This window comes from Castanea sativa, chromosome 7 (genome assembly GCF_040712315.1).
Source record: "Castanea sativa cultivar Marrone di Chiusa Pesio chromosome 7, ASM4071231v1".
Lineage (NCBI taxonomy): Eukaryota > Viridiplantae > Streptophyta > Magnoliopsida > Fagales > Fagaceae > Castanea > Castanea sativa.
In genome coordinates, this window is record NC_134019.1 from 23,604,661 (window position 1) to 23,622,935 (window position 18,275).

The window sequence follows — 18,275 nt, forward strand, 5'->3', positions numbered from 1 at the left end:
CAATTTTTTTTAAATGGGACACGCGGTACTATTCACACATTTAAAAATTATTTTGCTACAATGTTTTCAGTTTTCAATTTTCAGCTGTATCCAAACGGACCTTAAGCGGAGCTTTGTCAATTGCAATTTGTTTCAATTCTCTTCTTTTTGCCCGTTTGGATCCAACGTTTTGCTGGCTGTGTTTTCCTTTCTTTCTTTTTTTTCTTCGTTTCTATTGCGGGGGGATAAATGGGTTAGTGCGCGTACTGTGCACACTGTTCACGCACTGTGCACGCACTGTTCACGTACTTTTTTTAACAATTTTTTTTATTAAAAATGGGTCCCACAATACTATTCACATATTTAAAAATTATTTTGTTACAGTGTTTTCAGTAATAAGTTCTATCCAAATGAACCCTTTGTCTCTTTTCTTTCTTTTGGTTTTAGTGTTTTTTCCTTCTTCGAGCTAAAAGGAAAATACAAAACAAAGAAGAATTGTCACCTAACTGCCTTCTTTTGCAAAAAATTTTGAGCTTTATGACAACACTAGATGGGTTTTAATTTGGCTTCATGGGTCTGCTCTACTATCAAGTTCATGGGGTGCGTGGGGTTTTAATTTAGGAATTAGGTTAAGTTGTTGAAACAGTGTTGTACTAGCACCAATATTTGACTTTGTGCTGGCTCTTATATATATATTAAGTGATATAGTGCCGTTTTAGGGCTGATTTGACATAAAATAATCATATTAGTACACCAACGTGTCACTTAAACAGTTTAAACTAATAAATGGTGGAGTTTTGCTAATGGAACCAAACTTTAAGTTGTAAAATTCAACTTCTCAAATTTTATGGTGTAAAATTCAAATAACCCCAGATTTTAATTTACAATTTATCCTAAAATTTATATTAAAAAATAAAAATAAAAAGAAGAAGAAAAAGAAGCCGTGTATTATGATTTATTTATTTATTTTTAAAAATATACTGCTCTATTGGATCTGCATAAATGGGCTATTTCATGTAGAACTGATATTGGGTTGGGTCGGGTTTATTGTGACCCAAAACCCGACCCGAAAAGTCGGGTCTATAATCGAGTCGGTTTTTTGAGTATCGGGTTGGACTTTTTTAAGGCATGGGATCAGCCAAATGGGCTTGCTACTGCTGAAATTGGAGATGGGTCCTTAAATGGGCTAAGTCCACTATTGATGTCTGATCTCTCTAAGAGCCAGACTCCATTTGTTAAGGTTTGGGCCTTGGCCCTATTTGTTTGGGAAAAAACCCAAAACCCAAAAAAAAAAAACAACAACAACAAAACCCTAAAGAAAGCACAAGCTTCGCTTCCTCTTTGTGTCATCTTCATTTGCAGCCGCATTGCTCCACTCTGCCTCATTCTCTCACATCCAACATGAAGGTTATGTTCTTTTTCATTTTGAAGTTCAACATCACTGATGATGCCGAAAAATCACCAATAAGCTACACGCACTCCCAAATTGAAACAACACTTACAAAACGGAAAGCAAAGACCTAACTGAGAGCACCGGTGTGGTGCTAGCCAAAAACCTCCGAATGTCAAGTTAGAATTTTTCACAACCCTAGAGTGCCAGAGTTGAGTCAATAATGTGTACCTTAATTTATGAGGGTTTTAGGGTATTTATAGTAGTGTAGGGTTAACCTCTGTGCCTTAACCATGAAGTCCTTTCCTTATAAAATTGGAACTCTTTCCTTTTACATACCTTCTAGAGTTCTTTTCCTTATAGGAATCCTTTGATCAAGGCTTAAACGTGTGACCCGAGAATTCTTCTTATACACGTTTGCGTGGAGATCAAGCAAAGCCACATCAGATGTAATTATAAAGTGTAAATCCTCTTTAGGGGTTCTTGAGGCTAATGGCTACCGCGTTGTATCTGTCCGTCCACTGTGGATCTGACCTCCTTATCTGTCATTATCAATCTGTCACCCTTGTACCATCACATCAACCACCTAGATCCGTCATGTTCATTTTAATTCATCGTCAGTTGCCCCCTCATTCCATGAGGCCGTCAAGTTTCCGCTGCGGTCTTATGGAATGACGGTTAGTTTTGACTTGTGATAGGATTGTTTTGATAGACATGTTGGAACAGTCATAAATGTACTAGGGACACGTGGTGGTATTCCACTGGTGGTTTGTTGGAATTAATGTGCCCCTTCGTTTACCGCGTTGTTCCCTTTATATATACTGTCCATCCCTTTCACTTTTACACTTTTGGAAAATCTTTTGTTGATCAAAGCGCAACCATCTACTTTGTGTGATCCGTCACCGCAAGAAGTTGAAATTCGTCTTCCTTTCATCTCGTCCGTCGCCTTTTGATATCGTCCACCTGTGAGTACCTTTTTCGCTTGTTAATTTTTGTTCTTTATTTCGCATGTTGGTCCGTCGTCAGTATAGATTTAGAGTCTTAGGTTTCCTTTACCCGTCATATGTAGGTGTCAGATGTCTAGTGAGGCGTCAAGTGGTCAGTCTTATGTCCGCGAGGGAATGGGCTACAAAGAGGTGTTCCCATCAAGTCAAGCAGACTAAGACACCTCTAGCGAGGAGAGGGAACTGTCAGCCAGCTCTCCTTGTGATGTGTAAGATGAAAGGCAGGATAAGGATGGGTCAGAGTATGACTCGAACGATAACTTAGACGGTATAGATCCGCCGATCCAGTCCGTCATAGGTCCTGACAATTTCAGGGAATTTGTCATGCTTCCTCTGTGGATGGTGAATGATTTCATCTCTGGCATCAAGCAGCCACACTTCAATACGCTTAGGCAGAAATATCAGATACTTGATAACATTCCCATCCGTCTACCTTTTAAGTCCGAGAAGTGTTATTACAAGGGTCTTGAAGACGTTGGTGTGTATGAGCAGATGCTCAAAGCGGGCCTTCGATTCCCATTAAGTGGTTTGCACCATCGTCTCCTTCAGTACTTAGGTTTGGCCGTCAGTCAAATCTCACCAAATGCTTGGAGAGTTTTCCTAAGCGTTGAGGTCTTGTATGGTGTGATGTCTAACAGGGCGAGACGGTTGACAGTGGAAGAGTTCTTTCATTGTTATCGTACGTCTGAGATTACAAAGTCAAAGGGTATGTATAGCTTTGTGCCGAGGAGTCTGGTGCTTAAGCTAGTGTCCGAGACCCCAGATTCCAATCGTAACTGGAAGGGTCGATACTTCTTCCTTTAGGGAGATGATTGGATGTTTCGTCCTAACGATCACAAATATATGCCGGTGGATAAGACTTGGGGGATAATGCCTCCGTCCGGTATGAGCCTCGTTTTACTTTACAAGTTCTTATGAGGTTTTGAAGTTACTCTAACCATTCAGTTTTGCAGCTAGGGACCGTCCACCTATTACAACAGAACAATTTGGCTTTTAAGAAAAAATCTTCCAGACCACCAAGTTGTCGGAGAGGACTTGGATAAAGCTCGTCACCTTGGACACCCTGCACTGGTACTGTGACGGTCCAGACCCTACAGCTACTGCCCGTCAATAAGACTCAGGAAACGCAAGCGTAAGTCTTTTAACTCTCAACCGTTGCTTTGTCGCGCAACATTGATTTCACCCGTCTACTTTTTGCAGAAATGGATGATGCCAAGAGAAGAGCTTTTATCAAACAACAAGCTCTCAAGAAAAAACAAGGTGTTGACCCTCCCCCCAAGACGGGTTCTTTTCATCCGTCCGCCAAAAGGCCACCAGTTGAAAAGGTTGACCGTCACAATAAGAAACAAAAGCTGGTGACGAGATTGCCTGCTGGTCAAGGGTTCGGTGTGACGAAGTTGCCCCCTAATCTAGGGATAGGTAAGGGCAAGGGTCTGATGGTAAATCCTGACCTCGTCAAAGAGAAGCCCCCCATCTTGCTTCGCGAGGATTCGCAATACGCCTTTGGTCAATTAACTTCTATCATCAAAGAGGAGGATTACAAAGACCTAGGCAACCATGCGACGGAGGCAATGGGGGAGACCTGCTTATTTAGACTTACTAAGGTTAGTGCTCGTCATTTACTTGTTTCGTCATGTTTTTACTAACTTTTTTTTTGTGCTTATATATTGTTGGTGCAGACGGTCGTGATGGCTAAGGGATTAATGGACCGGTGCCTTGCTCACAAGAGGACGTTGGAACGTGTCCGCGCAAATTCTAAGGCAACAGCGGAGGAGCTTGATGAGTTAAAGCTCTAGAGGCTTCACCATGAACAGAAGCTAAAGCTGTCCGAGTAGGCTCGTGAAAATTTGGAAAAAGAGGTGGAGTTACTGAGGGAGACAGTGAAAACTAATGAAGACAACATCCGTTAAGCCAAGATTGATGTTGTAAAGGAATACCGAGATTCCGACGCCCTCTTAGCCGAACTGGGTTCCTCCTTTGGCAATGGATTCGACGATTGTCTTCATCAGGTGAAGGCCTCGTTTCTTGATTTGAACCTTGCTCATATCAACATAGACACTAAGGGACAAACCCCTGCCCACCCCGTCGACTCTGAAGAGACGGAAGAACTTTTTGGTGAAGGTCCTGGTGATGACGAAGCCCTAAAGGTTGGTGAAAAAGGACCCGTTGAGGACGACGCCCGTCAACCTTTACCCAAAGTCTCTAATGCTAACGAGGATACCGTTGTGGTTCAGGAATAACATGATTTATTTTTATTTTGAATATCAGAAATGTATGGGAGAACAGCTGATTCCAGCCGTTGTCATTTGCTTGTTATATTTTGTTAGTGCTTCGACTAATTCTCAATGAATCCGTCTTCTTTTGGCCGTCCTTGTTGATTTTTATCCTTCAACTAGAAATTCTTATTCTTCATTTCTTTTTTCTTTTTTTTTAATGACCCGTTCACTATATCATTTTAATGAACGTGGTCCTAAGACGGTTCGTCTGCTATGTGGATTTTACGAATCTCATCCTTTTGGGATGATTCGTCTACTTTGTGGGCTTGGTGAGCTTGCCTTTTTAGGTGATCCATCCATTGTGTGGACTTAATAAACTTTCATCCTTGTTGGATGATCCATCCACTGTGTGAACTTAATAAATTTTCATCATTCTTAGATGATTCGTCCACTGTCTGGACTGATAAATTTTCATCCTTCTTGGATGATCCGTCCACTATTTGGACTTGATAAATTTTCATCCTTGTTGGATGATCCGTCCACTGTGTGGACTTGATAAATTTTCATCCTTCTTGAATGATCCGTCCACTGTTTGGACTTGATAAATTTTTATCCTTGTTGGGTGATCCGTCCACTATGTGGACTTGATAAATTTTCATCCTTCTTAGATGATCCATCCACTATTTAGACTTGATAAAATGTCATCCTTATTGGATGATCCGTCCACTGTGTGGACTTGATAGATTTTCATCCTTCTTAGATGATTCGTCCACTGTTTGGGCTCGGTAGATTTTTATCCTTGTTGGATGATCCGTCCACTGTCTGGACTTGATAAATTTTCATCCTTGTTGGATGATCCGTCCATTGTGTGGACTTGATAGATTTTCATCCTTCTTGGATGATCCGTCCACTGTTTGGACTCGGTAGATTTTAAGTAAACTACATTCCATATGTTCTGAATAAACTCCTCTTATTACAATGGATTGATAGACTATTATTCATAAAAAATAAGAAAAACGCCTTTTGGCTCTAAAAGTACTTGTAGGAAATAAAAACCATAACTATCTACTAGAAAAAATAAACTGGAAATGAAAAGGTAAATGTTGCTGTTGTCTTTGCTCTTCGTCTACTGGTAGTACTTCTTCAAGTGCTCCGTGTTCCATGGATGACTCAGTCTTTTTTAGTCAAGTGTCTCTAAGTAGTATGTTCACTTCCTATGCCATGAAATGATCTTGTATGGTCCTTTCCAGTTAGGTCCTAGCTTCCCTTAGGAGGCATCTTTTGTAGTGCCGAGTACTCTTCTTAAAACCAAATCTCCCACCTGGATGTCCCTGTGCCTAACCTTGGAGTTTTAATACTTTGCCATCAGGTCCTGGTATCGCACTAGTCTCTGTTCTGTTGCGGCCTAGACTTCATCCACAAGATCGAGTTGTAAACGCATTTGTTCGTTATTCTTGCTTTCGTCGTTGTTCTCCACCCGGTAGCTTGTTAGACCTACTTCTGCTGGTATGATGGCCTCACTACCATATGCTAATCGAAACGGCGTTTCCCCTGTCGGTGTTCTCGCCGTTGTCCTGTATGCCCATAAAACACTTGGTAATTCGTCTGGCCATATGCCCTTTGCCCCTTCGAGTCGGGTCTTAATAATCTTAAGCAAGGACTGGTTCGTGACTTCAACCTGTCCGTTGGCCTGCGGGTGGGCGGGTGACGAGTAGTGATTCTTGATCCTAAGCTGGGAACAAAAGTCTCTGAAAGTGTCGTTGTCGAATTGTTTCCCGTTGTTCGAAACCAGCACCCTTGAAATTTCATACCTGCAATTAATGCTTTTCTATACAAAACTACAGATATTCTTCTCCATGATAGTGGCCAGAGCCTCTACTTCCACCCATTTGGTGAAGTAGTCAATGCCAACTACTAAGAACTTTAGCTGCTTTACCGCTATTGGGAACGAACCCATGATGTCTAATCCCCATTGTGCGAATGGTCATGGGGCTGTCATAGGAGTGAGTTCTTCTGTTGGTTGCCTTATGAAATTGCTAAATCGTTGGCACTTGTTGCAAGCTCTGACGTATGTGTGGGCATCCTTCTGCATTGTTGGCCAGTAGTATCCTGCACGAATTAGCTTGTGCACCAAAGACCTTGATCCAGAATGGTTTTCGCAAACTCCTTCATGGACCTCCCTCATCACGTAGTCCGCTTCTTCATGGCCAAGGTATCTTAGATATGGTCGGGAGAATCCTCTTTTGTATAGGACGTCTTTAATCAAAATAAACCGGGCTGTTTTAACCTTCAACTTCCTTACGTCCTCTTTGTTGTCTGGCAGCTTGCCATCCTTAAGATACGCCGCTATTGGAGCCGTCCAACGGCGCCCATTGCTTACCTCCTACATGCTAATGCCATCTAATAATGATGAGAGCTGGATGAAGGATAATACCTGGTTGGGGATGATCATAGGTTCAGCTGAAGCTGCTTTTGCGAGTCGGTCAGCATCTTGGTTCTCCTCCCTTGGGATTTGAACCATCTTGATTTGGAGGTTATTCATTCGACCCTTCACTTCCTCAAAATACCTTTTCATCCTTCCATTCTTGCACCCATAACTCTCGTTAACCCAGTTGGTCACGACTTGAGAATCGGAGTATACGACCGTACTCTTAGCTCCCGCAGCTATTGTAAGGTCCAGTCTTGCTATCAAGGCCTTGTATTTCACCTCGTTGTTGGTTGTAGAGAAGTCAAGGCGGATCATGCATTCGATCTTATCTCCCTCTGGGGTGTGGAGTATAACTTTGACACCTCCAGCATGTCTATTGGAAGATTCGTCTGTATGGACTCTCCACATGGGCATCTTCTTTGCCCCCCAATCTTTTATGATAGTGAATTCAGCGATGAAGTCTGCCAATATCTGTCCTTTCACAGCTACTCGTGGTTGGTATCGAATATCGAACTCACTTAGCTCGATCGCCCATAGCGCCATCCGTTTGGCAGCTTCGGGACTGCTCATTGCTCTTTGCAAGGGTTTATCTGTCAGGACATTTATGGTATGCGCTTGAAAGTATGGTTTGAGTTTCCGCGCTACAGTCACTAGTGCAAATGTGAGTTTTTCCATCTAAGGGTACCTTTCTTCTGCTCCTCTCAAGGCCCGGCTTATAAAATACAGGGGCTTTTGTACCTTGTCTTCTTCTCTAATAAGAGCTGTACTAACCGTTGCTAAGGAGACAGCAAGGTATAGGAACAATTCTTCTCCCGGCATGGATGGGCTGAGCAACAACGGAGCGGAGAGATACACCTTTAAATCTTTAAATGCCTTTTGGCACTCGTTTGTCCATTCAAATGATCTTTTCAGTGTGTGAAAGAAGGGGAGGCATTTGTCCGTCGCCCTTGATACGAATCTATTCAGAGCTGCTATCTTGTCGTTCAAACTTTATACTTTCTTTACCGTCCTTGGAGGAGCCAGTTCCATTATCGCCTTCACCTTCTCTAGATTGACCTCAATGCCCCTTTGGGATACCATAGATCCTAAGAATTTTCCTGCGGTTACTCCAAACGCACATTTACTCGGATTCAGCTTCATTTTGTATGACCGAAGAGTATCGAAAGTCTCCTAGAGGTCCCTCATGTGATCGGACTCTCCTACACTTTTTACCAGCATATCATCTACGTAAACCTGCACGTTTCTACCAATTTGGTGCGTGAACATCTTGTTCATCAATCTTTGATATGTGGCTCCTGCATTTTTAAGCTCGAAAGGCATTACTTTGTAGCAGAAAAGCCCCTGACTCGTTACAAACAAGGTTTTCTCTTGATCAACCTTATCTAATTTAATTTGGTTGTAGTCGGAGAAGGCATCCATGAAGCTTAAGAGTTCATGTCTTGCGGTGGAGTCTACCAGGGTGTCAATACGTGGGAATGGGTAACTATCCTTAGGGCAGGCCCTATTCAGATCTGTGAAGTCAACACACATTCTCCACTTCCCATTGGCCTTCTTGACCATTACTACATTTGCCAACCAATCAGGGTAGTACACCTCGCGTATAAAGTCTGCTTCTTGTAGCTTTCGTATTTCTTCTGCTATGGCTCAATCTCGTTCAGGGGCGAACATTCGTTTCTTCTGTCGGACAGGAGAGAAAGAGGGTGACACGTTCAACCTGTGAACCATGACCGACGAGTCTATCCCAGGCATGTCCTCTTGACTCCATGCAAAAACATCTTGGTTTTCCTTGAGGAATAATGCAAGCGCTTGTCGGACTATTTAGCTGGCCAAGGTGCCGATTCTTGTGGTCCATTCGGGCCTAGAATCATCCAGGTGTACTTCTTCTAACTCTTCCACCGGTTCTACTACCGTTCGATGTTCCTCGATATTCATTGCTTGTAGGTGGTCGTCCATTTCCATCATGGTGATGTAGCATTCTCGTGCAGCCACCTAATCTTCGCACAGCTCTCCAACTCCGTATTCGGTGGGGAATTTGGCCATTAGATGGTAGGTCGAGGTTACAGCCTTCCATGTATTGAGAGTGGGCCGTCCGAGGATGGCGTTATAAGCAGAAGAGTAGTCGACCACAAGAAAAGCTACATCCTTGGTTATTTGCTGTGGGCAATCCCCGACCGTCACAAACAACGTGACGATGCCCAAAAGGTAAACCCTTGTCCCTCCGAAGCCAATAAGAGGTGCATTTGTTGGGACCGGTCGTTCTCTACCAATCCCCATTTACTAGAATGCAGGGTAGTGGAGGATATCCAATGAGCTTCCGTTATCCACCAAAACTCGATGCATGTTGTAGTCCCCTGCCCGTATGCTTACGACAAGCGTGTCGTCATGTGGGTGGTGAAGGCGTCACGCATCTTCTTCTGAAAACCCGATGCTGGGGTTATCATGTCACGCCATTTTCAGTGAGGAACCTGTCAACTAGACGCTTTGAACCATCCGCAAATAGGTTTTTCTGGCCTTTTTGGACGACCCTGCAGAAGTAATGCCCCTTACAATCATCCGTATGTCTCCTACAGGTGGTTTGGGACACTCGTTCTCCCGTTGAGGATTTTGTTCCTGGTGTTGATCCATTCTCTCCTTCCTCACAAACCTCTGTAACCTTCCTTGCCTAATGAAGGCTTTAATTTGCTGTTTTAAGTCATAACAATATGTCGTATCATGGCTATGATCGCCATGAAAATGGCAGTATTGTCTTTTGGCCTCTTGTTCGGATCTCCCTTCAGCTTGCCAAGAAACGTCAAGGTTCCTTCATCTTTGATCTGCATTAACACTTGGTCGATTGGGGCTGTGAGAGGGGTGAAGTTCGTGAATCTTCCCGCGGGTGGTTTGGGTCATCGATCTTCCCATCGCTCTCCAGTTCTAGCCATCTTCTGTCCCTTATCCGATCATGTATCTTCCTGCCTTTCCCTTTTTCTAGGTTTTTCTTTTCGAGCTAGCAAGGCATCCTCTACGTTCATGTACTTCGTTGCCCTGTAAAACACTTCGGACATAGTCTTTGGGTTATTCTTATACAGAGAAAATAGGAACTTACCCTTCCGCAGTCCGTTTGTGAACACTGCTACAAGTATCTTGTCATCCGCCTTGTTTATTGAGAGGGCTTCCTTGTTGAAGCGAGCTATGTATGATCTTAGAGTCTCGTCTTCTCGTTGTCTAATGTTCATCAGACACGTGGTAGACTTCTTATGCTAGTGATTTCCGATAAAGTGTGATACGAACTGTGCGCCTAATTCCTTAAAAGTGCCGATGGAATTAGGCGTCAACCTACTGTACCAATCCCTCGCAGGTCCTTTCAATGTGGTAGGAAAAGCCCTACACATGATTTCATCCGGTACACCCTGAAGATGCATTAGGGTCTTGAAAGATTCCAAGTGATCCAATGGGTCCTTGGATTCGTCGTAATTTTCCACTTAAGGCATGCGAAATTTTGGGGGAAGGGGGCATGAACTTACGAGCGCTGTGAAAGGCGAATCAGTTCTATGGACTAGGTCATCCAGGTCACTAGAGATTCGACCTCTTAGGGCATTCATCATCACATCCATCCGTTCCCTCATCTCCAGCATCTCAGCTGCTATGTGAGGTGGTAGGGTGTCTGAGATGAATGGCCGGTTAGTGTCCTGTCGCTCCGGTCTACTCGGAGTGTTGCTACCCTCAGGCCTTTCCGGGTTCCTCCCATTCGCGCTTGCACCTTCCTGGTCTTCCTTTGGTGCGCTGGGGTGTGCATTCCTCTGCCGCAGTTGCTCTTCTAGATCATGATTCTGCTTGGTTAGGCACTCAATCACTGCCGCAAGCGTTTGGGCTTGCCTCTCTAAAGTTGTGGCGTGTGGTTCGTCGCCTTGATTGTTGGTTGTTGTCATCGATTGAGTGAGTACCATGCAACTTTTTGTCTTAAGGATAGAGCAAAGGCTGATTACCCTCCAATGCTGATGCGTTTCCCCACAGACAGCGCCAACTGATGATGCCAAAAAATCACCAATAAGCTACACACACTCCCAAATCGAAACAACACCTACAAAACGAAAAGCAAAAACCTAACAGAGAGCACCGGTGTGGTGCCAGCCAAAAACCCTCCGAAGGTCAAGTTAGAATTTTCACAACCCTAGAGTGCCAGAGTTGAGTCAATAATGCGTACCTTAATTTATGAGGGTTTTAGGGTATTTATAGTAGTGTAGGGTTAACTTCCGTACCTTAACCATGAAGTCCTTTCCTTATAAAATTGGAATTCTTTCCTTTTACATACCTTCTAGAGTTCTTTTCCTTATAGGAATCTTTTGATCAAGGCTTAAACGTGTGACCCAAGAATTCTTCTTATACACGTTTGCGTGGAGATCAAACAAAGCCACATCAGATGTAATTATAAAGTGTAAATCCTCTTTAGGGGTTCTTGAGGCCAATGGCTACCGCGTTGTATCTGTTCGTCCACTGTGGATCCGACCTCCTTGTCTGTCATTATCAATCCATCACCCTTGTATCGTCACATCAACCACCTAGATCCGTCATGTTCATTTTAATTCACCGTCAATCACAAACCCAACTACTGGGTGCTAAAAGAAGCTCAAAACCAACGATGACCACTGACCAGAAGCTGTTAGTTCCTCTCTCTCTCTCTCTCCCTCTCTCTCTCTCTCATTTACAGACTCAACATTTTTTTTGTGTACTAGTAAAATTAACCCCCCTCTCTTTCTCTCTCTCTCTCTCTCTCTCTCATTTTCAGACTCAAACCTCTTACTACCAACACTTTCAGGAACCTTGAAATACAAAAGCTTGAAAAGCATCGAAATGGGTCATTAAAAAAAACTAGTTTTGCTACCTGTTAGTACGATTCAAGCTAAACCCACATCACAAAATGCAAGAAAATCAAACCCAAACAGGATATTCACATAGAATAAAACCCAAAATCTTAAAGTATTAAAAACCCAACTAAATTAACAAAGAGAGATGCCTTACACATGTAGAGATAGAACTAGGTGAGATTAAGACTTGGGAGAGTAGCTGAGGGAGGCGGAGAGTTGAGGGAGGAGGAGAGAAACCAACAAAGAGTAGGTAGGTTTTTTTTTTTCCAAAAGCAAATTGGGTTCAGAAGTAGCATATATAAGAGACCCGACGCCGACCCTAAACTGAAAATAACCCGAAATTTAGACCCAAAAATTCTCAGACCCGCCCAAAACCTCTTGAGTCGGGTCGGGCTGTCGGGTGGGTCGGGTCCCTTGCTCAGTCCTAATTTGATGCTATTGGGCCTTCAACTCTAAGCCCTAGCTTATAGTCAGCTGAAACCCATAAAAAGAAAAAGAAAAAGAAAAGAGAAAAGAGAAAAAGCGAAACTTCAATTTTGTTCCCAAATCGATCGATCGGTGCCCTAACTAAGCCCAATTGTAGAGACTAGAGACTTGCTGTGTCGGTCGTCTTCGACAACAACAATCGAAAGTCGAAACACACGAACACGATTGCTGTTCTTTGGGTATCGTACGCAAACAATAATCTTGTTTTGGGTGAGTTACTACTACTGTTCTTTCAATCTGGGTGATTTTATGTTTGGTTTCTATATTATTGTTCTTTCAATCTTTTGCTTCATATAGAAAAACTGAAATTTACAACATTAGAAATCGTGTTCAACTCTTTTGGAATCCAAAACTTGGGACTCATATATAAAACATTGTATAATTAGAAAATTCATACAGAAAAATTACAACTTTACTGTGTTCAATGTTCATACCTTTGAATTCTAATGCATTATATTTATTAGGCTAAATTTGCAAATTTAACTTTTGCCCGAAAATCAATTCTTTGATTTATTCATGACTAATAGGCTTAAATTGCCAAGAGCGAGCTCTGTAGCTTAACTGACACTCCCGTTGTGTTTCCAACAGAGACCTCGAAAGTTCAAATTTCTTGCCCCGAAGTCCCCATCCCCAACTATTAAATTATATATTAAAAAAAAATTACTTCAATTTTGTTGACAAGTTTATTAATGATAGGCTTACGATCCAATCCACGGGTCTATATCCTTTGTGAACTGATGTTAGGGTTTTGCATGTAGCAATTTCCCAATCCATTGGCATAAAAAAGAGGATTCCAGACGTCTTTGCTCAAATTACCACTTATAGACCTTTGCTTTCACAAATTTTGCTGTTTCATTTGATCAATTTGGTGAGTTCCTTTTTTTTTTTTTTTTTTTTTGAAACCCTTTTAGAAGAGCATATGTTAAATTTGGTTGAATTTAGGACACATAAAAAAAACTTTTGTTTTTATTATTTAATTTTTTTTGGAAAGATTATGGTATTCACTTTTGCATTTTTTTCCCCTCAAAAATAAATTGTGGTGAATAATTTTGAATTTTTTTTTGGATGGGGATCATATTGTTCAGTTTGGTAGCTGCGAAAATTTGGATGGAGAGTTGAATATAATAATAAAAATTGTTTCTTTTGAACTAGTTGATGATCTTTGATATGGGTTTTACAAGAATTGCTTTAATTTTTGTTTGCTCAATTTTTGCCTACTCATTGGATCCATTAGTTTGGGTATGCGTGTAGAATCTGAAAATATTATGTTTTTTTCTTGAACTAGTGGATGATTTTTGAAATGGGTTTTGGAAAAAAATTTTGTTCATTGCACGTTTGCCCACCCATTTGGGCCCATTAGTTTGGAAATGCCTGTTCTAAATAGTAGCAGTTTTGATGAACCAATGGCCTAATAGGTATATGTTACCATTGAATTCTGTGATTTCCTCTGGTTGGTTTTGGAGTTGACAGAGTAGGATGTATGGGTTTTAGATTCTACACTTATCTTCTCAAGATATGGTGCTAGTTCACATGGTAGACTCTGCAGCCCAAAGGGTGCTAATATCTTGGAGTCTTGGTTGGATATAGTTTGCTTTGCAGTGTTGTCTTGCTTCATCGGTTTTTGTTTTTGCATTTCTTTTGCCTCTTCTAGGCATGCAACGCTGCCTATTGTTCTTGTGACTTGCACTCTCTGTGAATTCATTTGTTGTTGTTGAAATTTGTATGTGGTAAGGTTCTTGGAAAACTGATAAGAAGTTTCTTTCTTACTTGATCTCTCCCAACCTTTTCAGTTTAGTGCTACTGCTTCATGTTTATTTGAGGGTGTTTCTGTGGATCAATAAATTGCTCACTCCTATGTGTTATGGAACTTGCTTAATAGGGAAGATGGATCTTGAGACGGAAAACAGAATAGCTGCTATGCTTATGAAAGAAGCAGCAGAATTGCGGCGACAAGCAGAGAGGGAAGGTGTGCATGTCTATCTTCGAGAACGTAAAGAAAGGTTTCGGCCTAATTCACGGTTTCTAACTGCTACTGTTCTTGGTGTGCAACAAGGTTAGTTCTAGAGTTGCCATGTTACTTTTTTAATGAGTTGGTGTTTCAATGTTTTGTAAAAAAAAAAATTTGTATGAGTTTGAATATTTCATGTAGAAAGCTGAGCATTTGATATGCTTGCTTTTTTGTGATCTAGCTGTCAGATCAAGGTGTTGGAGAAATGAATAGGAAAGTCATTGCCTGCCTTCATAAATGTTGTGGCACATTATAGTACTAGGTTCTTTATAAGTTTTGCCTTCTTGACTTTCACTAATAGGTTTTTCCTTTAGTTTATATATTGAACATGGGCATGGCAGCATGACCAATATGAAAAAAGGATTAAGAAATGTTGTTAGCAAGGAGTTGAGGAAAGCATTGCAATGATGTATAAACAACTGGTTCAATCACTTTAGTGTTGGTTATCATATGTGGTTGGCAGAACCTGAAGCTTTCAATTTACAATTAGTTTGATTTGGATCCATTAAGTCAGAAAAACTTAATTAGTTGGCAATGATTACTGTCATATGAAACTTTGTGCCTTAGTTTTTCCATTGTGGCTTTTATGTGTGTGTGGGTCAGCTTCAGATTGATTTTTTCCCTTCCTCTTTTAACCAGCAAATCGAGCAGTGGAAGTGAATGAGATGTGGCGAGTCCGGCAGAAAGAAATAGAGCTGGACGAAAGGATCAAAGGCAGATTGAGAGATGGGAGCAGCAGTGACAGCAGTCTTAGGGATAGTAACTTCACAAGCACAAATAAGAGGCCTCCCAAAAGTGCTAACACTGCCAGTGCTTCAGGATCATCAAATGAAAGAGGGTATGAGAATGGCTATTCAAAGGAAGATGAAGAGCTTGAGAAGTTTCTACACTCAAGGTCTGTGTGCGTGTGCTTGCACTTGACTCACCTAGTTTTAAATTATCATCATCAGAACAAATTCTTATATGTGGGAAAAAAGTTCATTAGTTTGACATAATATTTTTTAAGTGGCAGGGTAAAACGTGGCAGAGGTGGTGTTGGGCCAAGAATGGATGAAACAGGTCCTTACCTTCCACATCGTCCAGACTTTAGGGAAGAGGAGCTTTCAAGAAGCCCTGGTGTAGGGAAAAGCCGTGTCGTCTATGGTCCTGAAAAGCCTTATTCATTAAAGTCATATGATTCTTCTGAAGAGGAGCTTCATGAGCAAAAGCGAAAGAAGGCAAAGAAGGTTCACTCAGGGAGCTCTGACAAGCAGCACTCGAAGAAGCACAGATCCAAAGATAAGTCAAAAGATAAGAAAAAGAAGAGGAAGGAGGAGAAAAGAAATAAGCGTCACAAGTAAGGCTATTTTATATTGTGCTGTGTTCTCCCATAAAGGTCACAAGTTAGTGTATGTCAATTTGAATGGAAATCCCTATTTGTACAAAGTTGATTTTTAACAATAGATTTTTACAATAATATAAATTTAAGGAAAGAAAATAGATTGAACACATTTGGACTTCAAGCACTATTGTGTCAATGCACTCTCGGAATTATGACTTTCCCTCCTTTCTATGTAAAATAACAAACATGAAGAAGCATTTGTGGAACTAATGTTCAACTGCCCTATGTTCCTAACCCAATGTTTGGATGGAGGGAGATAGGGCAAGAGGTGAGAAAAGAAGGGGAAGGTTTCTGCAATGTTTCAAAGTCCCATACCCTATGTTTGGATGGAGGGAGACCTTCCCTCTTCTCTCCTCTGCCCCCATTTAGATACCTTGTATTTTGTGGTTATACCTTTTTTTTTTTAATAAAAAGAAAAGGGAATTCGTTTAATTAAATAAAGGTTAACAACAGCTCAAGTGGCATTAAGAGTACGTCAAAAGATAATGTGAAAAGGTGGGCAGGGCTCATATGCATAAAGCTGTTATACTGTTTATTACTTCCCCATTTTGCCAAAAGATCTGCACATTGGTTTGCTCCATGGTACCATGTTGAGGTATCACCTGCCATTACCTATTCACCGGTGCCATGCAATCCAACATAAGAGAGAACAACCAAGGAGTGATGGTTTGGTTAGAAGTAAGAATGACAATAACAAATATTGAGTTAAATTCCAAAATGACATTTTGAAATCACATTTCTCAAGTCATATGTAATCCAAATCTTACAGCTTGTAAATCTGCATATTCTTTTTGGGTCTATGTGAATGGTTAGGGATGCAAGTAAAGAACTATTCTATGGCAAGGTTGAGGATTTGTTTGATTATCCGTGAATCAGTTCCTGTCTGAAAATGAGTGTGTTTCGGGTGAACCAGAGACTAATAATTAATTGCCACTTTGGATTGTGTAGGGCAGTGACTACTGATGAACTGATGAAGTAAAGTGTTGCTATGGCAGCACCATTTGGCATGCTCTCCAAAACTGTGTAACCATGTAACCATACCTTTTGGGTCCAAAAGCCAAATGCGCACGCCTTAAGTTCCGGCCTTTTCAAATGGCTGACCGTATATGCGAGAGAGATGTGGAAAAAAAGAAGAAGAAAAGAGCAATGTGGAAAATAACCAAGTTTTATCAATTTTGTCCATTAAAAAAAAAATTTGTCCATAACGAGTCATTTTATGACATTAATTGCCACATTAGATGTGGGAATTAATCCTGAAACGAGTTACAACTCACAATCTTCCATGATTGAGAATGAAAGTTCTAGGTTTGTATATCACCCCATAGAAAATCCATGATTAGTTATTAATTTATATCTATACTACTTCTATTTAAGTGGTTTCTCCGGCTTGGAATCCTCATTTTTTTTTTGTTCAAAAATGCTCATACACCCCTATGTTTAAGTAAAGACAAAATTAAAGGAAAATTCGATAAAAATACAACTCTAACTCCCACTAAAATATTGCCTAAAAAATAGGGTCACTCTCCTATTAATTTTCAAATTGCTTTATCCACTTATAAATTCTAATTGCTTAATATTAATGAGAAAACTTGTAAACCTTAAATTGAAATGAATGAAAATTTATGGCACTTAAAAAAAAAAAAGTCTAAGGGCACGCATGAAGCATGTGATATATATATATATATATATATGTGTGTGTGTGTGTGTGTGTATTTATCTCTCTCTCTCTCTCTCTCTCTCTCTCTCTCTCTCTCTCTCTAGAGAGGTTGCTTCATACTCATTTACAAACACTCAACAGTGGTAGATTTTGTTGAACAATTCACTGAACAAAGAGTTTTTATTTAAAATTTGACTATTTGAATTACAACACTTTATAAGCACTAATACTTGACTCACGTACACAAACACTAGTGCACTCCACACATGGCACTTACTCACCAAATACACTTGCACAGACCTCACTTTTAGACACCTACACACTAGCTCGACTTTATTTCACTATACTCACTCTAAATACTTGCTGCCTATGCAGTGGCAGCTTTAGGAATTTTTTCTAGCGTGTTCCTCAAGAAGCGTAAATTACACAATCTAATAAAAAGAAAATTTTATATATTTACAACAATAACAACAATAAAAAAATACGCAAATACATAAAGTTTTACAACATAAAGCTCTTAGAGTTCAGTTGTAGTTGTTGTTAGTGTTGCTGAACAAGGATGGACGGCGATGGCTGGGGAAAGTAAGTGAGTTTCTTATTTCCTTTTAACCTTTAGGTTTGATTTAGTTTTAGTTTAAATTGTTTAATGACTTGTGAATCTTCAAGGCATTGAAGCAGTGAAGATTTTTTTTTTTAATATTTGTTGAATTAAAAACATAATTGTGTCGGTGTTGGAGTTGTGATAGTCTTAGTCTGAGATAAGATTGATCTTGTAATGGGCTTTTTTATTGGCATTTGGTTTGGACCTTGTTAGTGGTTTTATTATAAATTTTTTTTTTTGGATTTTTCCATGGTTTTATAAACCAATATGGTGAAAGAACC

At 40.7% G+C, this 18,275-nt stretch overlaps 1 protein-coding gene and 1 long non-coding RNA gene across 7 annotated transcripts; one reads left to right on the forward strand and one right to left on the reverse strand.

Moving 5' to 3' along the window:
• Window positions 1-1,324: 1,324 nt before the first annotated feature.
• LOC142643858 (uncharacterized) lies at window positions 1,325-12,368 on the reverse strand. Its single transcript, XR_012845926.1, has 2 exons — window positions 11,595-12,368; window positions 1,325-1,420 (listed from the first exon to the last, which is right to left on the reverse strand). It is a non-coding gene; the product is annotated as an uncharacterized LOC142643858 (long non-coding RNA).
• On the forward strand, window positions 12,117-15,843 carry LOC142643855 (uncharacterized). 6 transcript variants are annotated; one of them, XM_075818578.1, is made up of 5 exons: window positions 12,117-12,557; window positions 13,106-13,215; window positions 14,227-14,400; window positions 14,995-15,250; window positions 15,368-15,843. In XM_075818578.1, the coding sequence occupies exons 3-5, from the start codon at window positions 14,232-14,234 to the stop codon at window positions 15,693-15,695; spliced, it is 753 nt and encodes a 250-aa protein (XP_075674693.1). In that variant the 5' UTR covers window positions 12,117-12,557; window positions 13,106-13,215; window positions 14,227-14,231; the 3' UTR covers window positions 15,696-15,843. The 6 variants fall into 6 exon arrangements, with proteins under 6 accessions (XP_075674693.1, XP_075674691.1, XP_075674692.1 ...); XM_075818576.1 differs by having other exon boundaries at window positions 12,183-12,557; window positions 15,362-15,843; XM_075818577.1 differs by lacking the exon at window positions 13,106-13,215 and having other exon boundaries at window positions 12,373-12,557; window positions 15,362-15,843.
• The last annotated feature ends 2,432 nt before the right edge of the window (window positions 15,844-18,275 follow it).